Below are 22,192 nucleotides of genomic sequence, written 5' to 3'. Positions count from 1 at the left end.
TTTAATATTAAAAATATATTATATCAGTAGAAAAAGGAAAAAAAAAAAAGGAAGATACTTCATGCCTATTGTTTTTTTTAAGAGGTTTTAACTCTTCTTAATTAATGAACTACAACAAAAAATTCCTGCATATAAAAACTCGAGAATTGGGTGAAAGAATTAGTATATAGGTGGACCAAATAAATTTACAAACTCTCGGTAATGAAACAATTATGGTTATATCTGTAATAAATTTCAAATCTCTGTTTAGAGAGGTAATTTTCTCATATAACTTGGACTAAAATGGTCATAACGTGGAGCAAAATTTTGGTGTTGGTGTCGGACTTGGGTTTGGGCTTGGGCTTGGGCTTAATTAGCAGTTCCAATAAGCCCACCATCCATTTCCAACCAAGTTTCCCTTTCACTTATTGTTGTTGAGCTTCCTACATATATATGACAAAGCATTTTGATTGACTTAAGAATTTTATTATAGCGAATCTCATATCAATTCAATTAATAAATAGGATATTTAAGTACCTGTCGTTAATGTTTGTATTGGGTTTGTGCCAAAATTAGAATTTGAACCAATAAGTTTGGAAAGCTCACTAGCACTAACAATTTCTCCTATGCTTGTCCCATTTGCCACTGTTATGGAATAAATAGAATTTTTATCGACTAATTATTAGTACTAATTATAATTATATCAATGTTATTTACAAATATATAATAGCTAGAGCTAGAATTATAATGTCTAACCTGACTTTGTTGTTGTTTGTTTTATACCAAAAGTATTCTGACAATTCTTACAACGACATCTTTCAGTGCAACCATTTTTCATCTTGTATATATGTATATAAAAAAAAGACAAATAAACAATATTCAATTAATAATTATGGTTTATGATAATATAATTAATAAATAGAAATTATATTTACTCACCTTAAGACAAGAACATTTTTGTGTTATGCAGTTTGATTTTATGCATTTGCATCCAATAATTTTACGATCCTTCATTATCTACACATAAATTATATATATATATAATTATATATATATATATAAAGTAAATGGTGAAATTAGTAATAAGGAAATAACTTAGATTTATTATGTAATAATTAATAATTAATGTATACCTTTGAACCAAATGCGCGTGGATTTAGATCTTTCATTCTCTGTCTTTCCTTCTCTACTATTTTTTCATTTTTAGATGTATTTATACAATAATCGCATACACAAGAACCTCCGCAGTAGTTTTCGAAAGAAAAACAGTTACAATTACTAGAAAAAAAAAAAAACAAAGTATACATTAATTATATATAAATTATATGTATACAATTTATACAAATATATATTATTGAAATTCAAAAATTAAATATATATATATACTAATTAATATTATTATTAATTATTATTATGATCACTTACCGAGTCAAGCAATTCCTCTTTTTACAGGCACAACCACCACTTTTAACCTTATTCATTTTCCTAGATACACAAAAACAATATTTATAATATGTTATAAAAATATATGTATATATATATAATATTTGGACACTTTTTAATAAATATACTAATTAATACATGTAATATATATTATATGGTTACGTGCCTTTTTTCGGCTAGTGGTTCTTTTTCATCATGCTCATTATTAATCTCCAATTTTAGTAAGGAATTAGTGTTGGTAATTGGCATGGAGCTGCCAATTTACACAGAATTAATTAGAATAAAATCAAATATAAATAAATATTAACATTAACCATTAAATGAATAATATAATATAATTATAATTTTAACTAATATATTTATATATATATTAAGTACCTCTCAATATGATTATTGGACGAGTGTTCGATATTAATTGGTATAGTCTCCTCTAATATTCTGACAAATTCTTTCAAGTCCATATCAAGTTCATCATTATAATCATTAGAATGATTATTTGAGATATTTGGTATCTGATTTACTACTTGATTGGAGATTAGTACTTCTTCTTCTTCTTCTTCTTCAAAATTATGCTGCATTTATTGAAATATAGCTAGGTACCATTAGTATTTAATTAAAAATAAATTAATTTTCAAGGTAGAAAGAAAAAAAAAATTAAATCTATTTTTTGGTTATCATCATCAATCTTTATTTTAATTTTTACTAATTTATTGATAAAAAATTAATCTCTCTAAAAAAAATGAAAGGAAGAAGATCAAAGAGAGAAATAAAGAATGATACTAACAATGATCAAGAAAGAAAGAAACTTAAAGAACATATTTTTAAAGAATTATAAGTTTTGCACAAATAATCATGAGAACTATGTATGTACTATATTTAAAGAAATGGATTCAATATTTACTATTAATTACTAATAAAGAAATGAAATTCGTAATCATAATTAACAATATATTAAAACGTATGTTTTCCAAACATATAGAGAATTAAAACTTCTAATTTAAGAAGAAAATAAAATAAAATTAAGTTGGGTAAGTCGTAGTAGTGCACACTTACATTTATTTCTTCTAATAATGGGAGGTTTTGTTCTTCTAATGGATTCATTAAATTTTTTTGAAGAAGAAAGAGGAGAAATGAGGAGAGAATTAATAAAGAAGAGAGCACAATGTATGTAAGTTTATCCTATTTTGACATTTATAAATTATATATATATATTTATATTAGCTATAGATTAATGACAATTAAGTTCACATCCAACAAATAAAGCACAGTATATATAACTATTATAAGTCTCTTGAATTTTTTTTATTTGCTTTCTAAAACATAATATTAATTTAAAATTTTAAAAATTAATAGCTGTCAAAGAATTCTTTAACATATAACAAATTATTATTTTTAAATTATTCTTTCATGGATAAGTTGTTTAATTCCTTTGACTTTGAGTGGATCAAATAACATTAGTCTTTGGGTTCAATACAAGGAAAATTGAGTGTCACTAAACAATTAGATTTTGTTTTCTGTCTAATATTTGCCACTTTAAAATATAAAATAGAACAATGAATATATGAAAAATAGTATGAATAGCATGAGAACAGTAAAGAAATAAAACTATATAAGTATGAAATAAAATAATATAAATTCAATACAAAAATAAATTTTATGAAATAATAATTAAAAAAATGAAATTTATCTTAAGTTAGAGTGTTTATAAAATAGTCAATTCAATCTAATCAACACACGATCCAATCCAATCTATTAACATGTAACCGATTCAATTCAATCTGCACATATTTATATAAATTTTTATAAATTATATATACAATTAATATTTTAATGTAAAAAAATATAATTTAAAATTTAATACAGATAATACTAATATATTTCATTCTTATATATAATTTATTTTTTCCCTACATATAATTTAAAAGAAAATTAAATGTTTTTTTTCTACACAAAGTTTTTTTTCTCTTTTTTTTGAATTTATCATTTATTATTTTATTTATTTTAATTTGTTGTTGGAGACATATTTTATTTTGTTTTTAATTATGTGAAATTTTTTTTTAATGAATATAATATAATTTAATATTAAAAAGTAACCAACCTAATTAATATATGAAATTTTAAATCTGCCATTAGTGCAGATCATATACACTATAATATAAATAAAATAATATGAATTAGATTTGATGAACAATATTATTTTATTTTTCTTTTAAGCTTGGATGTAATCAAAATTGACGAGGATGTTTAATTCTCGTTAATGAGAATAATTTTTTCAAAAAGAGAAAAGGCCCACTAAATTATTATCATTCTACGTTCTTTATAAAAAAAAAAAAAAAAAAGTAAAAGTAGACTATCCCACAAAATCCCAAAAATAAACTATCCCACAAAACTATCTATATTTTTTTTATACATATAAAAGATATTTTCAGAACATAAAAATAATTGAATAATGTCTACATGGTATAATAAAATACTATGAGAGAGAGATTTTATCACAACAAAACTTGAATATTCCAACATTCACTAACCTACTTTTACTACTACACCTTTTTGGCATATTAGCCTTCTAATATACATAATTTTTCTTTAATCATGTTATATATGTTCTCTCATGAAAATTCAAGTACCAATCGTATGGAACATAAGTTGACCAAACAGTCCATACTTATAAATTTGTCATTATTTGTCTTCAACAATATCCCCAGGATGAATCTGCAAAACACAATTAGCCCAAACATAATGAGAAAACAACACAATATCAATTATTCTTATATAAATTTGGGAGCAAGAAATGGCAATCCTATTCCGATTCCTCATAGTAAAATAAATAATTTATTCTCATTTTGATTCAGTAACAAATACGATTAAGGGTGAATCTGATTACTATTGAATCCAACTAAATAAATAACTTAAATGTCGTTTGATAATACTTTTATTTTTTAATTTTTCAATCACAAAATTAAAAATAAAACTTTTGTTTTTAAACAAAAAACAAAAGTATGTTCTGTAAATTTCGTTTTCATTTTCATTTGGGGGCCGGGTCCGAGGGCGGAATCGGGCGCCGGTTCAAGTTTGGGGTCGGGTCCGGGCTCGGTTTCGAAAGTCTAAGTTAGGGTTGGAGTACAAAATATTGATTAAAAAAGAAACTGTTTAAAAAAATTTTGAAAGTGATTTTTTTTTGTTTTTAAAATTTAGATTCTTAATTAAAAAATTGAAAAAGTTAAAACAGTTTTATAGAACATGATTTTAAAAAATATTTTCACTTTTCTAATTTTAAAAACAAAACACTGACTAAAAAATATTACCAAACGTGCCTTAATTTCAAATCGTAATAGTAAAATAAATAATTTATTCTGATTGTGATTCCAATTCATCAATAATAAGATTGAGGATGAATCTGATTACTATTGAATACAAGTAAAGACACCATAAGAGTCCATTACCTGACTACGTTTGTCTTCACTGAAACTCAAAGTTCTGACCTTGACTTCTCCTCTGCTGGTTGTTAACTCGTCTAAAATCTCACCATCACACATCTCAACTCCATCTTCTTCCCCAAGCCTAGGTGCTTCTCTCCCCTGATACAAAAGTCAATACATTTATGAGTTCATCAGCATATATGTATAGATGATAGTAATGTAATACTAACTATGGTTATGTACCCTTAGAGAGAGGCTAAGAGAGAGTCTTGGGGCGCCTGTGATTTCCTCATACTCGGCTGCATCGAGTTCCTGAAGATAACGAGGATGAAACAGCTTGGGAAGGAGATACTGTCTTATGCTGATTAGAAGGAAGAAGGGTAATGGGAACAATATTCCAGCTATAGGAATCCATGTCACACCAAAACACACCAAGAAATATACAAATTGAAAGAGTGTAAATATAGCCATGTATTTGTATGGAACAATCTCCACAAAAGAAGCATGACCTTTTTCCAAGACCCTGCCAAAAACATAGTGTTTGAATATAAATCAGCATATTGAATTGTTGAAAAAAAGGCACTTATAATTAGAGAAGTGTCATTCATTTACTTGTATCTTCTGCCAGGAGTAACAAAAAGAAGAAGCATTCTTTCCCAAAATTGGTTCCCAGGCAGACTGTCAATGGCCATGTAGGCAAAATATCCCCATAGAACTGATGTAGGAATCTTTTTAATTGCAGGCATGGCGAAAACCGATGCTGCAACAAGAAGTGACTGTAGAAGGTTGCTCAATCTCTGCTCATTAACTCGGACAGGCAAGTGTGCATCAATGTGTTTCTCAGGATCAAATGTGTCCTTTGTATTCTCCAATTCGTTTTTACCATTCATCACTGCCTTCTTTAAGTCTTCCAGCTCATGTACATCTGAATTAGTCTGCACCAGAAGAAAAAAAACCATTGTGGAATGACATAAAAATATTCTTGTATTCATAAAACATTCTATTCCTTATTGAGAAGACTACTTACAGATGGACAACTATCCATTTCGATGAACACGGCTTGCATTTTTCCATAGATTTCCGAGTTGCTCGCTTTTTGCTTCATGCATTCTTTGGCACTCTCCACCATTTTCCTTCTCATCAACTGCACATAAAAAAAGATTTAGTCATTCATCTAAAAAGTTAGCTCAATCACAAGGAAAAATGTAAATTAAAACTATGACATGTCCCATGTCCTGTTGTACATACCTGCCTCTTGAGAACTGCTAGGCTTTTTGTGTGCATTGGCGATTGTGGCAACACTCCATTAGATGGAGGCAAACCAATTAGTCCACAGAGTAGTGTCTATAACCAATTTCAATATTCTCACCATCAGTACATGTATGCAGTAGACCATAAAGATTTAAAGCATCAACAAGAAAATACAATCATTATTATATACCATGAATCCAAGCAACAAGATATCATAATGGTAAGCTGAAGGTTTCTTTAGATTGAACTCCTTTTGCTGCGCCAATTGGGAGGCAACGCTATGGTCGAAAAAGTAAAGCCCAGATATCATGACAGCAGGAATGAAAGCAGCAAATATGTATGCAGGAGGAACCTTTCCCATATCCTGTAGTAAAACAAATAATGTAAAAGAAATTTGTTCACAAAATCTTGAGATGAAGAATAACATGTTTACCTGGATTACAGTCCAGTGGTGTAAAGATGTAGAATCCCATGGAAGAGGGCTGTAGAGCCTTCTAGGAACTCCAGTGGGAACTTTGCTTGGTACACTGAAAGACAAGGCTGTCCACACCAACACCATGGAAGGAACACCATAATCTGCAATGAAACTTCTGAGGCACCCTGCAATGTGCATAGTAAATATTGTTAGATTATCATCATAACATCAACCAAGTCATTCAGAAAATGCTAGCTACAAACCTGTGCCATACCACCATGACCTTGCTTTTCTGCTCTTTAAAGCAGTAACAAGAAGACCAAAAGTGAAAATAATCCCCAACAATCCATTTGCATATAGCCACTGGAATTGATATTTCTCTAAAGTTGGATCTTCAGCTTTAGGAATTCCAAACTCACTCACCATTCCCTTTCATCATTAAAAAAGTAAAATGAATATTCAACACGTGATTTCAGCTACTTTTTGTATAGAATTATTTTCTATAATAAATAAAGTACCTTGATAGCCTCTTGAATGAATAAGACAGATATCAACATGCCAAAAAGCTCTCCTGCAATTCTTGTAAACCTATTGATTATTGTACAAGCATTGAATATTGCAAGTAGAAACAACAAAAGTGCCGTCCACACACAAACCCTGCATTAAAAAAAACCATATTTAAATCATACAGAAACTTATGAGAACTCAAAACAAAAGAAAAATAGTTGTTAATGAAGGTGGTAGATCAGTTCTCTTTACCATCCTGCCCAAGCCAAAAACAGTTCACGCCCCAAATCTTCCCTTCCTTTTGCAAAGTTGTACAGATAGGTGTACATAATAACTGTAGGCTCTGCAACTCCAAGTATCAATAGAGGCTGCCCTCCCAAAATTGAGTGAATGATACCGCAAATCGCGGTTGAAGCCAGAGTTTCAACTGTGCTCAAACTACCATCTACACCCCAAAAAGAAGGTGTTCAGCTTTTATTTCATTTAATGGAGAAACAAAATAGAAAACACATCCCACCAAATAAATGTATATGTATTCTAAAACTTATGATATGAGAATAGTGAGGTGACCAACCTGTATCTCTACTCAGTTGCTCACCAAAGGCAATAACAGGAAGAGCAGAAGCAAAGAAGATGTATGTTGTTGGAGCCAAGATCCTGTGAGTACAAAATAAGAGTTAAAATTCAAAGTGGAAAACATTAAACTGTCAACAACTGATTTGAATTTGTATAAATACCCAATTCCTGAACAAAGACCACTAAGCCAATCTTGTTTGTAACATGAAGCTCTTCCTCTGATATCATTTGCAATACCCCTACAAGGGGTTTTGAAATTTTCCATCTAAACATGAAACAACAAGATTAATGACACTTAACATAAACCAGAAATACCAACTTAAGAATATTCAACGGCTTTAACTAATAGCAACAAATATACACACTAGAAATCCAAAACAAAAATCCAAAGGAAAAAAATATAAAAAAATTCAGCTTTGTTGGTATTCTAGTAATAAATCTTCATACAAAAACAGACAACTCTGTTTTCTTCACAATAAAAACCTCATTTCAGCACATATTTCGACTCAATGTATGATTACAAAGTAAGACGAAAAAGGCTCCATTTGTTTCTTCCCTAATTCTTCTAATTTAAAAAATATAATAAATAAATAACTGGAGTCATTACAAGAACTGACAAAACTGTTATTGACTCGGTTCTAGAAAGAAAAAAAATACATATTTATCAAAAAAAAATACATATTTATCAAAAAAAAATACATATTTATCAAAAAAAAAAAAAGAAAATATACTCAAAAGTAAAACCTGTTCATTATTTTCCTATTCCTCTGAAATTTCTTTGGTAACAAAAGAAGAATGAAGATGACGACAAATTTTGCGTCTAGACGACCATAAAAAAACCCCATTAAAATCAACACCAAAACTCAACGAAAACCCATTTTCAAAATCCAAGCATGCATAAAATTTTCATCCCAAAACATTGCTTATAATATATATATATTTATACACACGCTCTTCTTGAAAAAGAAAGAAAAAAAAAATCCCAAAATGAAGATTCGGCGGAAAAAGGATGACAAGTCTATACCGGGATTTTTCCTACCGGCGGTGGTATCCGCCGGAAAATGTGTCCCGGAGAAAATGAAGAAAGAAAAGTAAACAAGTGGCGGTGACTGATTTGAATCGGAGATAGAGAGAGAGAGAGAGAGAGAGAGAGAGAGAGAAGTCTGAAACAGAGTCCTTTAAAGGAATCGCGCCACCAAAAACAGAGACGACGGTATCAGGTGGGCCCTAGAGCTTTTTTCCTTCTACATGAGGGTATACTGTAATTTCCTGTGCTTTGCCAGCTGTCACCAGTTACTGTCCGCCAGCTGGACACAAAACAGCATGCAAAATTTTGACCGTTGGATCCGTTCTTTTTCTAACCCGAGTAGTAGTACCACCACCAGCTGTGCCAGCCAATCCCAACACTAAAAGAATTTAATTTGACATCAGAATAAATTAAAATTAATTATTATGAAACATATTTAAGCAAAAAAAAAAAAAAAAAAGATTTATTTAAGTTTTCACCACCACACAATAAATTTTTACCTGATTCTATATTTAAGTTAGTGTGGTGTTCAAAAAGTCTAACGCCAGAAGTGCAGTGCCTTTTTTTTCTTAAAAAATAATGATAATAATTATTATTATAATAATTTCAATATAATTTGTAAAATTAAAACGTGATTTTAGCACACTCTAATGGTATAAATAAAGTGTATGTCTTCATGGTTTGTAGTCATTTAATTTAAGAATTGAACAGGTCAATAGTGTCCACTCAAAGAGTATTAATTCATATATATGTGGTGGCTTATTCATATTTACAATATGAGTTTTATTTTGAAAAAAAAAAATTTGACCCTCTTGTGGTTGTGTTGATTTTATAAAAGATAATTCATGCATGTTTGAGATATGAAACATACATAATCTATTAAAAAAAATAAAATAGGTTTTAGAGAAAAAATAAAGAATTAATGAACTATCCAAATGTGGTAGAATTTTCCTTGGAATTAGAAATTTTAGTATTAATAGAGTATAAATTGAGAAGTCGTATTATTCTTCTTTACTCAAATGAATGTTTATTAGGTTAGTGATTGCGACATATTTAAATTCTACATTAATATCTACAAATAATAATGTATAGTACCATGTATTATATATATTTTTGTGTGAGTACCATATGTATAAATTTAATTAATAAGTATTGTCTTTAATTACAATTAAAAAAGATATGATGATCTATACAAATATCTATAGTACCATGCAGTGGTTAATGTAAAAAAAAAAAGTGTTATTAATCTTTAATACGCAATCTAGTTTAACCATATATTATAATAATATTTTTATTATATTTATAAATATTTATTATAAATATATGTCGTAATGCAAAAAGATTTTTTTTTTTCAATTTTTTTTAGGAGCACCGTCCTTACTTCTATGTGGGTGTAACCTTGGTACCATGTATAAATTAAATACATATATTATTGTATATAAAAAATGCATGTATATTTTTTGTGTGTTTATGTTAATTAACGAGGAAAGAACTACAATAAAACTAACATAATTAAATTATAATTATATAATGATGATGATTACTCTAAAAAAATAAACACACATCACCTCGATCGTTCACTTTTTTGTCATTATATATATATATATGAATGCAATAGTTTAAACCTTTATAACTAATATATGAACGTTATATGTATATATTTATAGTATGATGATGATGCATAATGGATGTGTTAGGTTTGTATAATGAAGTGACTTTTCCTGGTTTAGTAGCATATTACATTTCCTTCTAAAAAACGAGAGAAATGAAAACCTCATATAGCTATAAAGGTAATATAAGTTAAAATTATTATAGTAAATCTCAACATCATTTACCCAAAAAAAATAATGTATCACCAAATTGATTTTCCTTTCATAATAAAAGGACATGCTTTTCCTCATATTATTGGTCTAGCTTGTGTACCATTTAAAGGAACCATAATAATGAGTTGCCAATTATTTAGTTTCTATACACATATAGATAATTAGTTGGACATTGCTATAACAATTTTAGAAAACAATAAATTAACTCTGTATTATACATTAACTAATTCATTCATCTAATTGTATAGCTTTGATGACAATCAACGTTATATATATATACATATATAGCAGGGCCGTGATGATCAATTGATCCAATTTAGAGATTAATGTGTTAAAATATTTCTCTCTCTCTCTTTCCTTTTTTTCTCAAAAAATAACGTTGAATTCTTTAATATATAGAGAGTATCATTATAATTCAAAAAAATAAAAGAAATAGAGAGACTATATATGATTGTACAAATTAGGGTATATATACGTGTAATATATAATATGAATTGGCTTTCTTAAACTAAATTTCCCAAAGCATTTAACAAGCCAACGTATAATACTTATAATTATGCAGGCTTTCACTACAAATTTTTTTACTTTTAGTCACAATAAAATTTATGATTAAAAATGAAAAAATTGTGACTAATTATAAATCATGATTTCTATTGTGACTAAAAGGTCCGTGGCTAAAAGTAATAGTTACAAAAATTACGATTTATTGTGACTAAATTTATTTTTAGTCACAATATACTTGTTAGGACTAAAACTAAATTAGTGATAACTTGTAATTAAATACTACATTTTAGTTACAAGTAACATTTTGTTGTGACTAAAAGTCACATTTAGTCACAAAAAATTTATGTTGTGACTAAAAGATTGTCACTAAAAATAGCAATTTTTTGTAGTGTTCGATTCTGAGCATAAGTTGTTACATAAATTAACAATTAACCCAAGATCTATTTGTATATAACATAGAACACAATAGTAGTATATGATAATTGAGTATGTGTACCTGATTGATCCATAGCAATTATCTCTGATTGATCCACAGCAGTTACTCCAATTTGATAGTGCAATACTATCAACTAAGTCTTCCTCCCTAGATCTCTAAATCAGAAGCAGTTTATTTTCTCTGATTATCAAAAGGTATACAATTGTGATGAGACAATATGTATTTATAGAGTTAGGGAGGGGACTTAGCTACAAAACCCTAGTTGGCTGGGCCTGCTCATCAAAGGCTTCAGTCAACTAGAAAAGCCCACACTTCTGCTTCACCTAGACTTTACTCACAGATGCTAAGCCCATTAACAATTGATCACCAACAACATGGGCTAACACAGCAAAGAACTATCCAATCAACCCAAGTTTTAATAAAACCAATAAAATTTAATGTAAGCCCAAATAAAAGTCTAACATAAGTATGTAAGTTAGTATTGTACTTAGAGCGCATTTAGTCCATAGATTCAAAAAAAAATCTTTTTAAAAGTACTATATTTCTTTTTAAATAAGGAACCAAATTATTTTTTTTTTATGACTCACTAAAGTAAAGTAGGTAGGCCTTACACATATACACATACTATATTTTATTATTTTCATATATATTTGAATATATATAATATAAGTAAATAATTCTAAATTTCAACATTTTAAATTATCATGAAGATTTTAATTAAAAGTGATGTAAGAAAATTATACACTGTAAAGTGTAAACAAAAGGAATGTTGCAATTTTATCTATTAAAAATAATATAATTAAAAACATTCATCACTACTTAATTAACCGTTATAAGTGGTACTAGCGAGTAAAATGTGTTTTGAGGATTAATATTGATATATATTACTGTCTTAATTTGTTTTGGCTATTACATTTACATATATATAATTCTTTCTAATTAACTTTAATTGATAATAATTTTTCTGTCCTACAATTCTTATCTTATGAACTCATCACCATCACCATGTAATATAGAACGATGTCTTTTTATACTTTTGACCTCAAATCAAAATATATAAATATAAATATTTATCACAAAAATTTAGGTCCAGAAGATCACTTCCCTGTACGCGTAATAAAGAAATTTTTTTTATTTTTTTGAAATCAATAAAGAAATTAATTAAAAGCTAGAAATTGCATTTTGGAAAACTATCCACCGCATTTATTTATTTTAAAATGGAAAATAAATGTTAATAAGAAAGTTGGTTGTAATTAGTTAACTTTTACCCATAAAACAAAAACCATCTGGATGGATCTGGTCCGTACGTAACCGTAAGAATGCATGGCCAAGCTTAAACATTTACTTCAACCACAAGTTATCATATATACAAAACGACACGTACACGTACACATTTCATTTCATTATATTACTCACTCACTTTCTCATTATACTTAATTAAGTTTTTTTTACATACACTTCTTCTTCTTTTTATTCAAATGCATGTGCCTAGACACTTTATATCATAATATTTTTTTGGATAATTATATAAAATATTATTTTTTTTAAAAAAATAAATTATATTTTTGTTTTATATTTTTACGGTATTTTATAAAAATAAAAAAAAAAATCACATGCAAATAATAAGAAAATAATAACAAAACAACATAAAAAAAAATAATATATAATAACAAAAAATCAACAATAAAATAACATAAATATACATTTAAAGACTGTATTTCATATAAATAAAATTTAAAAAATGTTAAAAATTTTGTACAATGTATTTTTGTAATTTTTTTTTTTTTGTTTTTAAGTTTTTTCTTTTAAAGTATTTCTTTTTTTTATTTAATATATATTATAAATTTGTTAACAGCTTTTCTTTTTTCTTTTTTTTGACCAAAAAAAATTTATAAATGAGAAGGTAATATACAATATTAGCCATAAGCAGGCTCACATAAAAGCGAGAGGATAATTGTTCTATAAAAAATAAGAAAAAGTAATTTAATTATAATTACACTATATATATCTATACTTAAAAATGATATTAGTAAACATAATGTGAGCTTTAGTATAATGGTTATAATATTTTATACACATAGTTGAGGACATGGGTTTATATCCCAACAAGAACATGTCTACTTTTTAGTATTTTAAGTGTTTTTTTTTTAAATTCTATCAATAAAACTTGTATTTACTTTAAATTATATTTAGTATTATAAAAATATAAATTTGTATCGATTTTTAATACGTTATATCTTGAGTCCACCACTTATTATTAGCTATATATATATATAGCCTCTCTCTTGTCGAAAATATTAAAGGATATTGATTGTCTTTTTTGTTTTTTAATATTAAAAATCCCATATGTTGTTTCACATATATTATATGTGTAACCAATCCTCAAAGTTCCATTATTTGAATCAATATATATAATATATGAATTGTTGATATTATTTTTTTAACATTTAAAATAAAAACAATATTTTATTTCACCCGTAAATTTCGATTATATATATATATATTTAATAATTTCTTAATTCAATTACTTATAATAAATTAATATACCATATATATAATCTACAAGCCTAGCTTAAAAACTCTTCACAATTTTATATTTTAAAGAAAGGCTATAACGGCGCATAATAAAATCCCAAAATCTAGGAATTATAATTTAGTAGTAGAGCCCATATATATATATATATATATATATATATACTAGATGAAAGTTACGTGGCGAGCCACGTAAATATTAGTTTTATTTAAGTTTTAGTGATTTTTTTAAAAAATTTCGATAACTAATTGTAAATTATTTTTTATTATTTGTTTTATAAAAATAGACTTGTTAAGAACAGCAATATCTAACTTATTACAAAAAGTTTAGAACAGCAATAAAAAGCATCACTTGCTTCCCTTTCAAAATAATAATAATAATAAAAAAAAAAGCATCAACTGTGTTAATGTAGTAATAATAGGACCATTCTTTTTGAGATCATCCTCAGAATTGTTTAAGTCCTCCACAGCACTACAAATAGAATTAATTTTATTGGCACTCTTTGTTAAATACAGAATGACACACTAATAAGGAAAAATAGAAAAAAATAATTTCTCCACCTTATACTTTATTATTCATTAATTTTATCATTTAATCATTAAATCACATTTTTCTACATCCATACTTTGTTTGCCAATGCTTCTAAAAAATAAAAACTTGATGTTATGTTGGAAGATATTTAGGTTAAGAAATAACATTTTATCGTTTAAATAAATAATTAAATAATTAAAAAGAGGAGAGAGAAAAAAGAGTGCCAAGAACTGTCAGTTTGAAAAATACGAAAATAACTCAATCTTTCAAAAGCTGTTATAACAATATTTACATAACCAACAAGTAGGGATTTGAATATAAAGCCTTCATGAGCGACTGTGCTTTTCTCTTTTATTGAAAAATAATAACAAAATAGAATAGTGATTGTCCCCAAAAAGTAAATGCAGGTCAACTACAATAACGTAAAATGTAGTTTGACAAATAATACTTATTGATTTACTATCATACTAATAAAATAATACTAATAAGCATACTAACAAGATGTAAAATCAATTAATTCTGAAACTTACTGCTGCTACTATGGACTTCTTTTAAACCACCCTCAGTAAGTGAACTCCCAACTTCAGCACTTTCCCTTGGGGATGACGAAAATTGATGCTTTTCATCAGAAACTTTGACAGAACTCTTTTGTTTTCTTGCTCTTCTTCTTCGTTCAGAAGGAAAAAAAACCACCCCCAGTAATTCCTTCATTAGCAAGGCCCCCTATAATAAAAGAGAAAATTATAACAGTTCTAAAGTGCATACCAACTCTCATCTTAAAAAAAAAAAAAAATCCACCTTGTCCAACTTTGGCCTGATTATCTCTGCTCATTTGAGTACAAAGAGCGGTAGGTGATGTAGAATGGTGAGGCGTGAGGACATCCTCTGACTTGCTTGCCAAGTGCTCCTAAAAGAGGAAAAATTCATTAGGTTTTTCATAAAGCTACACGATCGTCTTTAAAAGTACATTGTTTCCAAATTTAAGGGAACCCAAATGCTTTTTAAATAATCTCCAATATCAAATTCAATATCTTGCTCTTCATAAAAATATAATAAGAAAGAGTAAGAGAGTGAATAAAACACAGCATTCGCAACTAAAAAATGCTTACCTGCATTGAAGGTTTAGATTGCTCACTTGCATCTAAATCAACAGAATCAAATTTCAAGCTTGCATCATGAATTGCCTCTTCTACCTTCTCATGATATGTTTCTTTTTTATGTTGCTCAGCAAGGTGCCTCTGTTTAGCTTCATTCTCCATTCGTCTTTGGAACTCCAAAGTTTCTTCAAGCTTTCTTTCCTCTGCTTCAAGTTCAATTCTTCGTCTGAGTTCCTCTTCCTGCTGCTTTATGCTATCACCATCCACAGAAACAATGACCTCAGAATTTGGATGATCAGCGTCATATGCAACCGGTAAGGGACTGCAGCAAGAGACAATATACATACATTAAAATGAATGTTCCTCGTTTCATAAGAGGAAGACCAATAAAAAACTTCATACCAAGACCTGGGATGGTAAAAAAGTTTAGAACAGCAATAAAAAGCATCACTGTGCTTCCCTTTCAAAAAAAAATAATACCATAAGGTGCATTTGCATAGGGTACAAAATCACAACTCTTTGGCCAGGGGAATGGAGTTACATATCCCTTAGGAGCTGGAATCAAGCAATGTAACTTTTCTTCCTCAGGAGGACAGTGTCTCTCTCTGTAAATCATATCATTTCTCGGGAAGGTCATGGCACGCTTTTGATCTTGGCAAGGTGTATAGTCTGTGTAACGAGGATTACATGGTTTGAAAACCATAGTTTGCGATTCGGACTCAGAAATACTTCCAACATCACCGCCATGATGAGTATCAAAACTTAAATTTTGAATCACACCGCATTCTGCACCGATTCTAACAATTTGTTTCATTCTCTTCTCCTAATTTTTAGCATAATTGGTTATTTTTGAGATGTTAACGGAATGTGTGTTTTTTTTAATAAAATAATGTTATGTTAACTGAATGTGTATTTTTTTGAATAAATTTTTATTAAAAAAAATAATATAAATTAATTGGGAATATTCTGTTAAAGTTAACGGAGGAAACAAAACAACATCGTTAAACCAATAATTGCCGTTAGATAGGCACTTTTAATATATAAAGATACTAGTTAGAAGTTACGTGCCGAGGCACGTAAATATTAGTTTTATTTAAAGTTTAATTCTTTTTTTTATTATTTAGATTGTATATAAAGGTATGATTATGCTTAATATTTGTGATATTATATTTGGTTAGTAAAATATAATTAGGTATGTATAAGTCATAACAAAATAATACTTATTATTTACTTATAGAAAATTAAGAAGAACAAAATATAGGTTTTGCAAAATTTAAAACAAACATGATGTAACAGAAATTTACTTCAAAAAAACAAAAAATAAATAACAATAATTTAAATAAAATTGAAATAACTTTTAAATAGAAAACAAATGTATATTTATTTAATACAAAAAATAAATCCTAATTCAAGTTCATATTCATAATAATAATAAAAAAAAAAAGAATGATCTATCTAAGTAGAACAGTTCAGTATTCAAATATTATTCTACAAATCTAAAACGATATTTTAATAAATATACTAAATGTATATGTGATGACCTGACGTGTCATCCCAAGCAAATGCTATAGGTCGGGAACACCGTAATTTTCAGAGCTCTGTAATAAAAAGAAATCTATGGTTTAGAAGAATCACAATAAAATAAATGGTAAGCAATTATACTTAACCTTTACATACATGTACAATCAATAGAATTAAGTACATAGATTAAAAGACCAATGGCTTTTATAAAATCCCAAATGGGTAATATGTAGTTGACATTCTTTTGCAACATAGTAAAACATTATAATCTTTTAAGCCATAAGCATGAAGGATAAAAATGAATCAAAATGCTACATGAGGAACTTCAAGGAAAAAAGAAGAGAAATGAATAAATATTGGGCTTCTAAACGAAATAAGTCAATAGTATTACTTTATACTATTGTAATATATTACTTTTTTCATCAAAAAAAAAAAAAAAGAAACTCAATAGTATTACTTTCAACATCTTCTGTCTCCTCATCTTGAAGTCCAGAATATTTTATTCCACATCCCGCAATCTTCAAAGACAATGTAGCAGGAAGAAGGCCTAAGCTAATGCTGAAAGACAAATTTAAAGCAAGAGGATGGTCCGATCTTTCACAAACATTTCCTGCATAAAATTAAGCACAAGAAAAACTTAATTATCCACGTGACAGCTCAATTCCAAAAGCAGTTCCAAAAAGATCATAACCTTGTGAGAATAAGATGATTGAAGCATGAACCAAGGAGAGACATCCAACTTTCCTTCGTCTGGATTGAAAAACTATCCAACTGCCATGGAAGCTGCTGATGTAGGTCTGCCTGAAATGGTCTGAGCACTGAGATTTTACCATTCATATACAATATACGAATCATCTTAATATAAATTATCATAATTAACTTGTATATAAAAGTTGACAATTTATAACCAGTTTATCTCATATACAATTAAAAAGAAAATACTTTTTGGCCAAAAATTCATGTCATAATTTGATATACTTAGCAATATGCTTAAATGCGCTAGAAGTCATGGATAGGGAGAGTAACATTATATTGCTCATCAAAATTTATTAATACCCATGCCATTCAACTCTTACTATCATGGGGATTTGTATAAAAGATAAGAAAAAGTAAAACACAAGCAATGAACTTGAGAGGAAACTCTTTATAAGAAAACAACATACGGGATGAGGTGCAACTGAGACGGTTAAAAATCTGAAACCATTCATATCCACAGGCAATAACAGCAGCCCTCTTTGGGTTTCTTCACAGGTCGTCCTTTTTCCATGACATGGGCCCCAAGAGAGTGCTCATTCTGATATTAAAATTATATGTCGAAATATTTAATATAAAAATAATTTTTACTGTGAATGGAGAGATAAAACGGTGTATATACCTTTTTCTTCTTCATCATAATTTTGGCTGCAGCCTGCAAATAAAGAATTGATTTTAGTTCTGAGAAAAAGTCAAGTTTGAAGGACCGTAAGAAGTGAAAAGCTTTAGATGTAAACCTGCCACTGGTATTTCTTCTTTCTCACCATTAAGTTGTCCCTAATGATTCCAGAAAACACCGAAAAAGCATCAAGAGATCGAATGTGGAATGAAAACAACATAAGACAAGGAAAGTTTCAAACAACCTGCATTATTTACTAATACATCAACAGTTCCCCAAGCATCAACTGCCTGCAGATTGAGATGGAAATATTACAAACTATTCCACCGTTTAACATACAATGTGAAAAAACAATATGAAGAAGAACATTTGCTCACTGTTTTGATCATTAAATCAACATCAGCTTCTTTTGAAACATCTCATCCAAAAGTAATAACTTGGCCACGAGATGCTTCAATTTGTAAAAACAGTTGAAATAATTTTCGATGGTGGTAGAACTACATAAATTAAATAAATACAAAAGTCTAGAATCTACTAAATTAGGAAAGGAGAGGCATTTGACCAATTAGAAATTATGGAAGATAATTCTTGCACTACTATAACTCAAATTATTAGTAGTCAAATCATGACAAAATTGAAGTTTGAATTGATGTCAAGTATTGTGTTATCTGAGAACAAAAGAAAGAAAAATTCAATTTTTCTATTCATGTAATGTTATAGGGAAAGAAAAAGAACTAATATACAAAGTTAGAAAACATAAACATAAAAAAAAAAAATCAATTTGAATCACATTATAAGTATAAAATCACACCAAAAAAAAAGTCAAATCAATTTTAGACTAATATCATAATGAGATCAAGTCATGTCTTTGGCACAATTAACTTCGGTACGATTAATTTTTTCTTAATATTTATGTATAAAATCACACAACAAAAAAAGTCTTTTTTGTTGCAATCATATTTGAAAAAAAAAATAAAAAAATTGATATATATGAACTAAATAAAAAAGAAAAGAAGAAAAGTCAAAACTTTCTTTTTTTTTTTGAAAACACCACTCGCTGTTAGCTCTTAAAGAAGACCCTCATATATTAAACACCATTCAATAGCCCCAAAAAAAGAGAAGCAAAAAAACATGATTATATCATTCTATGCAACAAACGATAAATGTTTTAAAATGGATAAAAAGTCTCCCTGGCCGTTTACCAAACTCCGCTGACTCTGTACTTCTCAGAGTAGAGTGAGTCTGATTAAGGTCGCAATAACAGTGAAAGATAATTAAGTTTCACTCTGTATCTGCCACGAATACAACGTTAAGCAGCTGGCACTTTTCTACCGTCCTCTATAAAGGAAATTGCAGTTTCTGGGACATCTGGCCAAGTATCTCAAGATTAACAACTGCTATACACAAAAAGAATACCCAAATGCTCAAATTAGTTAATAAGAGAATCATTCGAAAATTGCAAATCAAAATTCTATACTTTTTGATCGAAGGTGCCACACACACAGATATATAAATATATATATATGTAATCACACCCAATCACAGAACGAGATTTTTTCTAAAAAAAGAAAATCAAACTTTCAACTGAAATTTCAGATGAAAGAAGAATGGAAGGAGTGGCTTACCTGGGTGCTGAACGATTGGGCTCGCCTTCTCGCTCAAACGGGATTGTAAGCCGATTTAAATGGGTTATATAAAATATATATATGTAATCACACCCAATCACTGAACGAGATTTTTTCTAAAAAGGAAAATCAAATTTTTAACTGAAATTTTAGATAAGGGAAAAATGGAAGGAGTGGCTTACCTGGGTGCTGAACGATTGGGCTCGCCTTCTCACTCGAACTGGATCATAAGCCGATTGAGTTTGGGAGAGTGAAATGGAGGAGTCGGTGAAAGGAAGCTTTGGTACGTCGGGCTGTTGGTTTCGACGATCTGCGATTGGGAGTGAGACTGAGAATGGAGGGGAAGAGTGAAGAGATCGATTGGCGTGAGAATGAAACGATTGAGACTATGACTGAGAGTGAGAAACTTTTTTTTAAATTTTTTTTATAAGAATAATAAGTTAACGGCGTTAAAAAATAAGGATGATTTTTTGGGGTTAAATTTAACAGAATATTCTTTTATTTATAAAGTATATTCTGTTAAACCAAGAAATGCCGTTAGATAGGCACTTTTAATATATAAAGATATTATACAAAGGATATTTTGATAAAGACGAGCAATCAAAAACCTATACCTATACCTATACCTAGCTGAGCTCATTATATTATATATGAAGAATATATATATAAACCTCACAACAGAAAACGACATATATATAATGGCTACCTATGCTATATGCGTATTTTTTTTTTGGCTGAGAAAAACTAGTATAGATATATAAATATATACAAAATTACCAAAACATATCTTACTGTTAGATGTGATATTTGCTTTAAATTAAATCATAGAATTCACATTTCTATGTATTCTAAGTTTATATATTTTTTTGTTTTTTTGTGGCAGTTTTGTTTCATTTTGTAATTGGGCCAAGTAACATCGTAAAAAATACTACATTTTATTTGGTAAAATTTATCAATTTGTCAAATAATAAAAATAATAATATAGTATCATTTTATATATCAAATACAAAAATTATTACAGAGTATATCTACTCTTATTATTGTTACATTAATTTATTTCACCAAATTTACAAATTTATTATTATTAATATTGAAATTTTATTTCACTACATCATTTTTTAGAAGGAAAATATACTAAAAATGATATGATATAAGACAAATATTTTTTTTTTGGGTCAATTAAGTTGTATTAATATGCATATATTTGTGCTGGTATGTATTGTATCATTTATAACTTAGCAATTTGTCAAAATATTTAATATGTTTTCAATTAAATTTTTTCTTCATTAGTATATAAAAAATATAACAAATAATTAAAAAATCAAAAATTGCAGCACATATACCTTGTGTGCGCTACTCACACTATATAGTTGAACATAGGGGCTGTCTCTGTAGCCCTAGCTCTTAATTTATTTTATTTATTTATTTTATGTAGTTTATATATAAAATAAATATTTTTGCTGTAAATTTTTCCTAATTAATATAATGGTATCTCATTTCTTCCTTCTTGAGATATTTATGAAAATTGTTATTGGACGTCATTCAATAGTGTCCAACAATATATTTAGCTCAAATAAAATATAAGATAAACAATGCTTATATCTATATATTTATAATTTTCTTCCACGTGGTTGACAATAACAAAAAGTCATGAAAATATAACAAATCACACATATTAGAAAGATTAAAAAAATACGTAAGTGTCATACTAACCTTTGACGTTTGATTTTCTCTTTTTATTGGTTTCATCAGTTTCAGTTGGAAAGAAAATTTTATGTAGATCATGAAATATGTATGAGTTTCTTCTAATATTTATTATTATTATTTTTCATTTTTTCTCACGAGCGAAATTAATTTAAAGCAATAACGATCTTTAATTAATTAAGATGAGGATCGAAATGGTTAATTAGGAGGAGTGGAAAAGTAAACCCCAAATCAAATTTGACTACGTCTTTTAGAAAGAAAATTATTATATTGAGAAAAATAAAAAAGGGTACATGATATACGTCACATATATGTATATATACATCAATTTTGAAAGAAATTTCCTGGTTAATCGATCATGCATTTTTTCAGATCAACTTGGGCATTGGCAACCTTTTAAATAAATATTAATTAATTTATTATTACCTT

The 22,192-nt window shown here is 28.1% G+C and overlaps 4 protein-coding genes and 1 long non-coding RNA gene across 8 annotated transcripts; all 5 read right to left on the bottom strand.

Annotated features, from left to right (window-relative positions):
* Positions 1-146: 146 nt before the first annotated feature.
* Positions 147-2,933, bottom strand: LOC115705359 (protein tesmin/TSO1-like CXC 2). Its single transcript, XM_061117897.1, has 9 exons — positions 2,476-2,933; positions 1,801-1,994; positions 1,589-1,675; positions 1,405-1,464; positions 1,113-1,257; positions 919-996; positions 736-817; positions 517-624; positions 147-422 (listed from the first exon to the last, which is right to left on the bottom strand). Exons 1-9 carry the CDS (start codon positions 2,521-2,523, stop codon positions 349-351), a joined length of 876 nt encoding a protein of 291 aa, XP_060973880.1. The 5' UTR covers positions 2,524-2,933; the 3' UTR covers positions 147-348.
* Positions 2,934-3,799: 866 nt separating this feature from the next.
* LOC115705266 (boron transporter 4) lies at positions 3,800-8,794 on the bottom strand. Its single transcript, XM_030632549.2, has 14 exons — positions 8,615-8,794; positions 7,752-7,855; positions 7,589-7,671; positions 7,267-7,459; positions 7,026-7,164; positions 6,771-6,936; positions 6,526-6,692; positions 6,283-6,456; positions 6,090-6,185; positions 5,869-5,985; positions 5,454-5,776; positions 5,085-5,364; positions 4,866-5,000; positions 3,800-4,134 (listed from the first exon to the last, which is right to left on the bottom strand). Exons 2-14 carry the CDS (start codon positions 7,853-7,855, stop codon positions 4,102-4,104), a joined length of 2,010 nt encoding a protein of 669 aa, XP_030488409.1. The 5' UTR covers positions 8,615-8,794; the 3' UTR covers positions 3,800-4,101.
* A 5,861-nt stretch (positions 8,795-14,655) lies between these two features.
* On the bottom strand, positions 14,656-16,370 carry LOC115722978 (uncharacterized). Of its 2 annotated transcripts, XR_009685695.1 has the most exons (4): positions 16,022-16,361; positions 15,554-15,863; positions 15,243-15,351; positions 14,657-15,167 (listed from the first exon to the last, which is right to left on the bottom strand). XR_009685695.1 is itself a non-coding variant. In XM_030652369.2 (3 exons), the coding sequence occupies exons 1-3, from the start codon at positions 15,884-15,886 to the stop codon at positions 15,118-15,120; spliced, it is 492 nt and encodes a 163-aa protein (XP_030508229.2). In that variant the 5' UTR covers positions 15,887-16,370; the 3' UTR covers positions 14,656-15,117. The 2 variants fall into 2 exon arrangements, 1 of the variants encoding a protein (XP_030508229.2); XM_030652369.2 differs by having other exon boundaries at positions 14,656-15,167; positions 15,554-16,370.
* Positions 16,371-17,248: 878 nt separating this feature from the next.
* On the bottom strand, positions 17,249-18,545 carry LOC133033560 (uncharacterized). 3 transcript variants are annotated; one of them, XR_009685692.1, is made up of 4 exons: positions 18,438-18,545; positions 18,226-18,356; positions 17,754-17,873; positions 17,249-17,672 (listed from the first exon to the last, which is right to left on the bottom strand). XR_009685692.1 is itself a non-coding variant. In XM_061108409.1 (4 exons), the coding sequence occupies exons 2-4, from the start codon at positions 18,268-18,270 to the stop codon at positions 17,485-17,487; spliced, it is 360 nt and encodes a 119-aa protein (XP_060964392.1). In that variant the 5' UTR covers positions 18,271-18,356; positions 18,438-18,545; the 3' UTR covers positions 17,249-17,484. The 3 variants fall into 3 exon arrangements, 1 of the variants encoding a protein (XP_060964392.1); XR_009685693.1 differs by having other exon boundaries at positions 17,754-17,863; XM_061108409.1 differs by having other exon boundaries at positions 17,754-17,880.
* A 53-nt stretch (positions 18,546-18,598) lies between these two features.
* On the bottom strand, positions 18,599-20,769 carry LOC115716305 (uncharacterized). The gene is made up of 3 exons (XR_009685694.1): positions 20,060-20,769; positions 18,812-19,828; positions 18,599-18,724 (listed from the first exon to the last, which is right to left on the bottom strand). It is a non-coding gene; the product is annotated as an uncharacterized LOC115716305 (long non-coding RNA).
* Positions 20,770-22,192: the final 1,423 nt, after the last annotated feature.

This window comes from Cannabis sativa, chromosome 1 (assembly GCF_029168945.1).
Source record: "Cannabis sativa cultivar Pink pepper isolate KNU-18-1 chromosome 1, ASM2916894v1, whole genome shotgun sequence".
Taxonomy (NCBI): Eukaryota; Viridiplantae; Streptophyta; class Magnoliopsida; order Rosales; family Cannabaceae; genus Cannabis; species Cannabis sativa.
This window is presented reverse-complemented; position numbering and strand designations above follow the sequence as displayed.

Excerpts from the sequence above, each read along its gene's own strand:
- LOC133033560 (XM_061108409.1), bottom strand. The coding sequence starts at position 18,270 with ATGAATGGTTTCAGATTTTTAACCGTCTCAGTTGCACCTCATCCC. Across the intron at positions 17,881-18,225 it reads TCTCAGTTGCACCTCATCCC|TGCTCAGACCATTTCAGGCA; the intron begins GTATGTTGTTTT and ends GTAAAATCTCAG. Across the intron at positions 17,673-17,753 it reads AATCATCTTATTCTCACAAG|GAAATGTTTGTGAAAGATCG; the intron begins GTTATGATCTTT and ends AATTTTATGCAG.
- LOC115705266 (XM_030632549.2), bottom strand. The coding sequence starts at position 7,855 with ATGGAAAATTTCAAAACCCCTTGTAGGGGTATTGCAAATGATATCAGA. Across the intron at positions 6,693-6,770 it reads GTCATGGTGGTATGGCACAG|GGTGCCTCAGAAGTTTCATT; the intron begins GTTTGTAGCTAG and ends TGCACATTGCAG. Across the intron at positions 4,135-4,865 it reads GTGAAGACAAACGTAGTCAG|ATTCATCCTGGGGATATTGT; the intron begins GTAATGGACTCT and ends TGTGTTTTGCAG.
- LOC115705359 (XM_061117897.1), bottom strand. The coding sequence starts at position 2,523 with ATGAATCCATTAGAAGAACAAAACCTCCCATTATTAGAAGAAATAAAT. Across the intron at positions 1,465-1,588 it reads GAACCACTAGCCGAAAAAAG|GAAAATGAATAAGGTTAAAA; the intron begins GCACGTAACCAT and ends TTGTGTATCTAG. Across the intron at positions 625-735 it reads ACAAACAACAACAAAGTCAG|TGGCAAATGGGACAAGCATA; the intron begins GTTAGACATTAT and ends ATTCCATAACAG.
- LOC115722978 (XM_030652369.2), bottom strand. The coding sequence starts at position 15,886 with ATGTATATTGTCTCTTGCTGCAGTCCCTTACCGGTTGCATATGACGCT. Across the intron at positions 15,352-15,553 it reads AATCTAAACCTTCAATGCAG|GAGCACTTGGCAAGCAAGTC; the intron begins GTAAGCATTTTT and ends TTCCTCTTTTAG. Across the intron at positions 15,168-15,242 it reads TCAGGCCAAAGTTGGACAAG|GGGGCCTTGCTAATGAAGGA; the intron begins GTGGATTTTTTT and ends CTTTTATTATAG.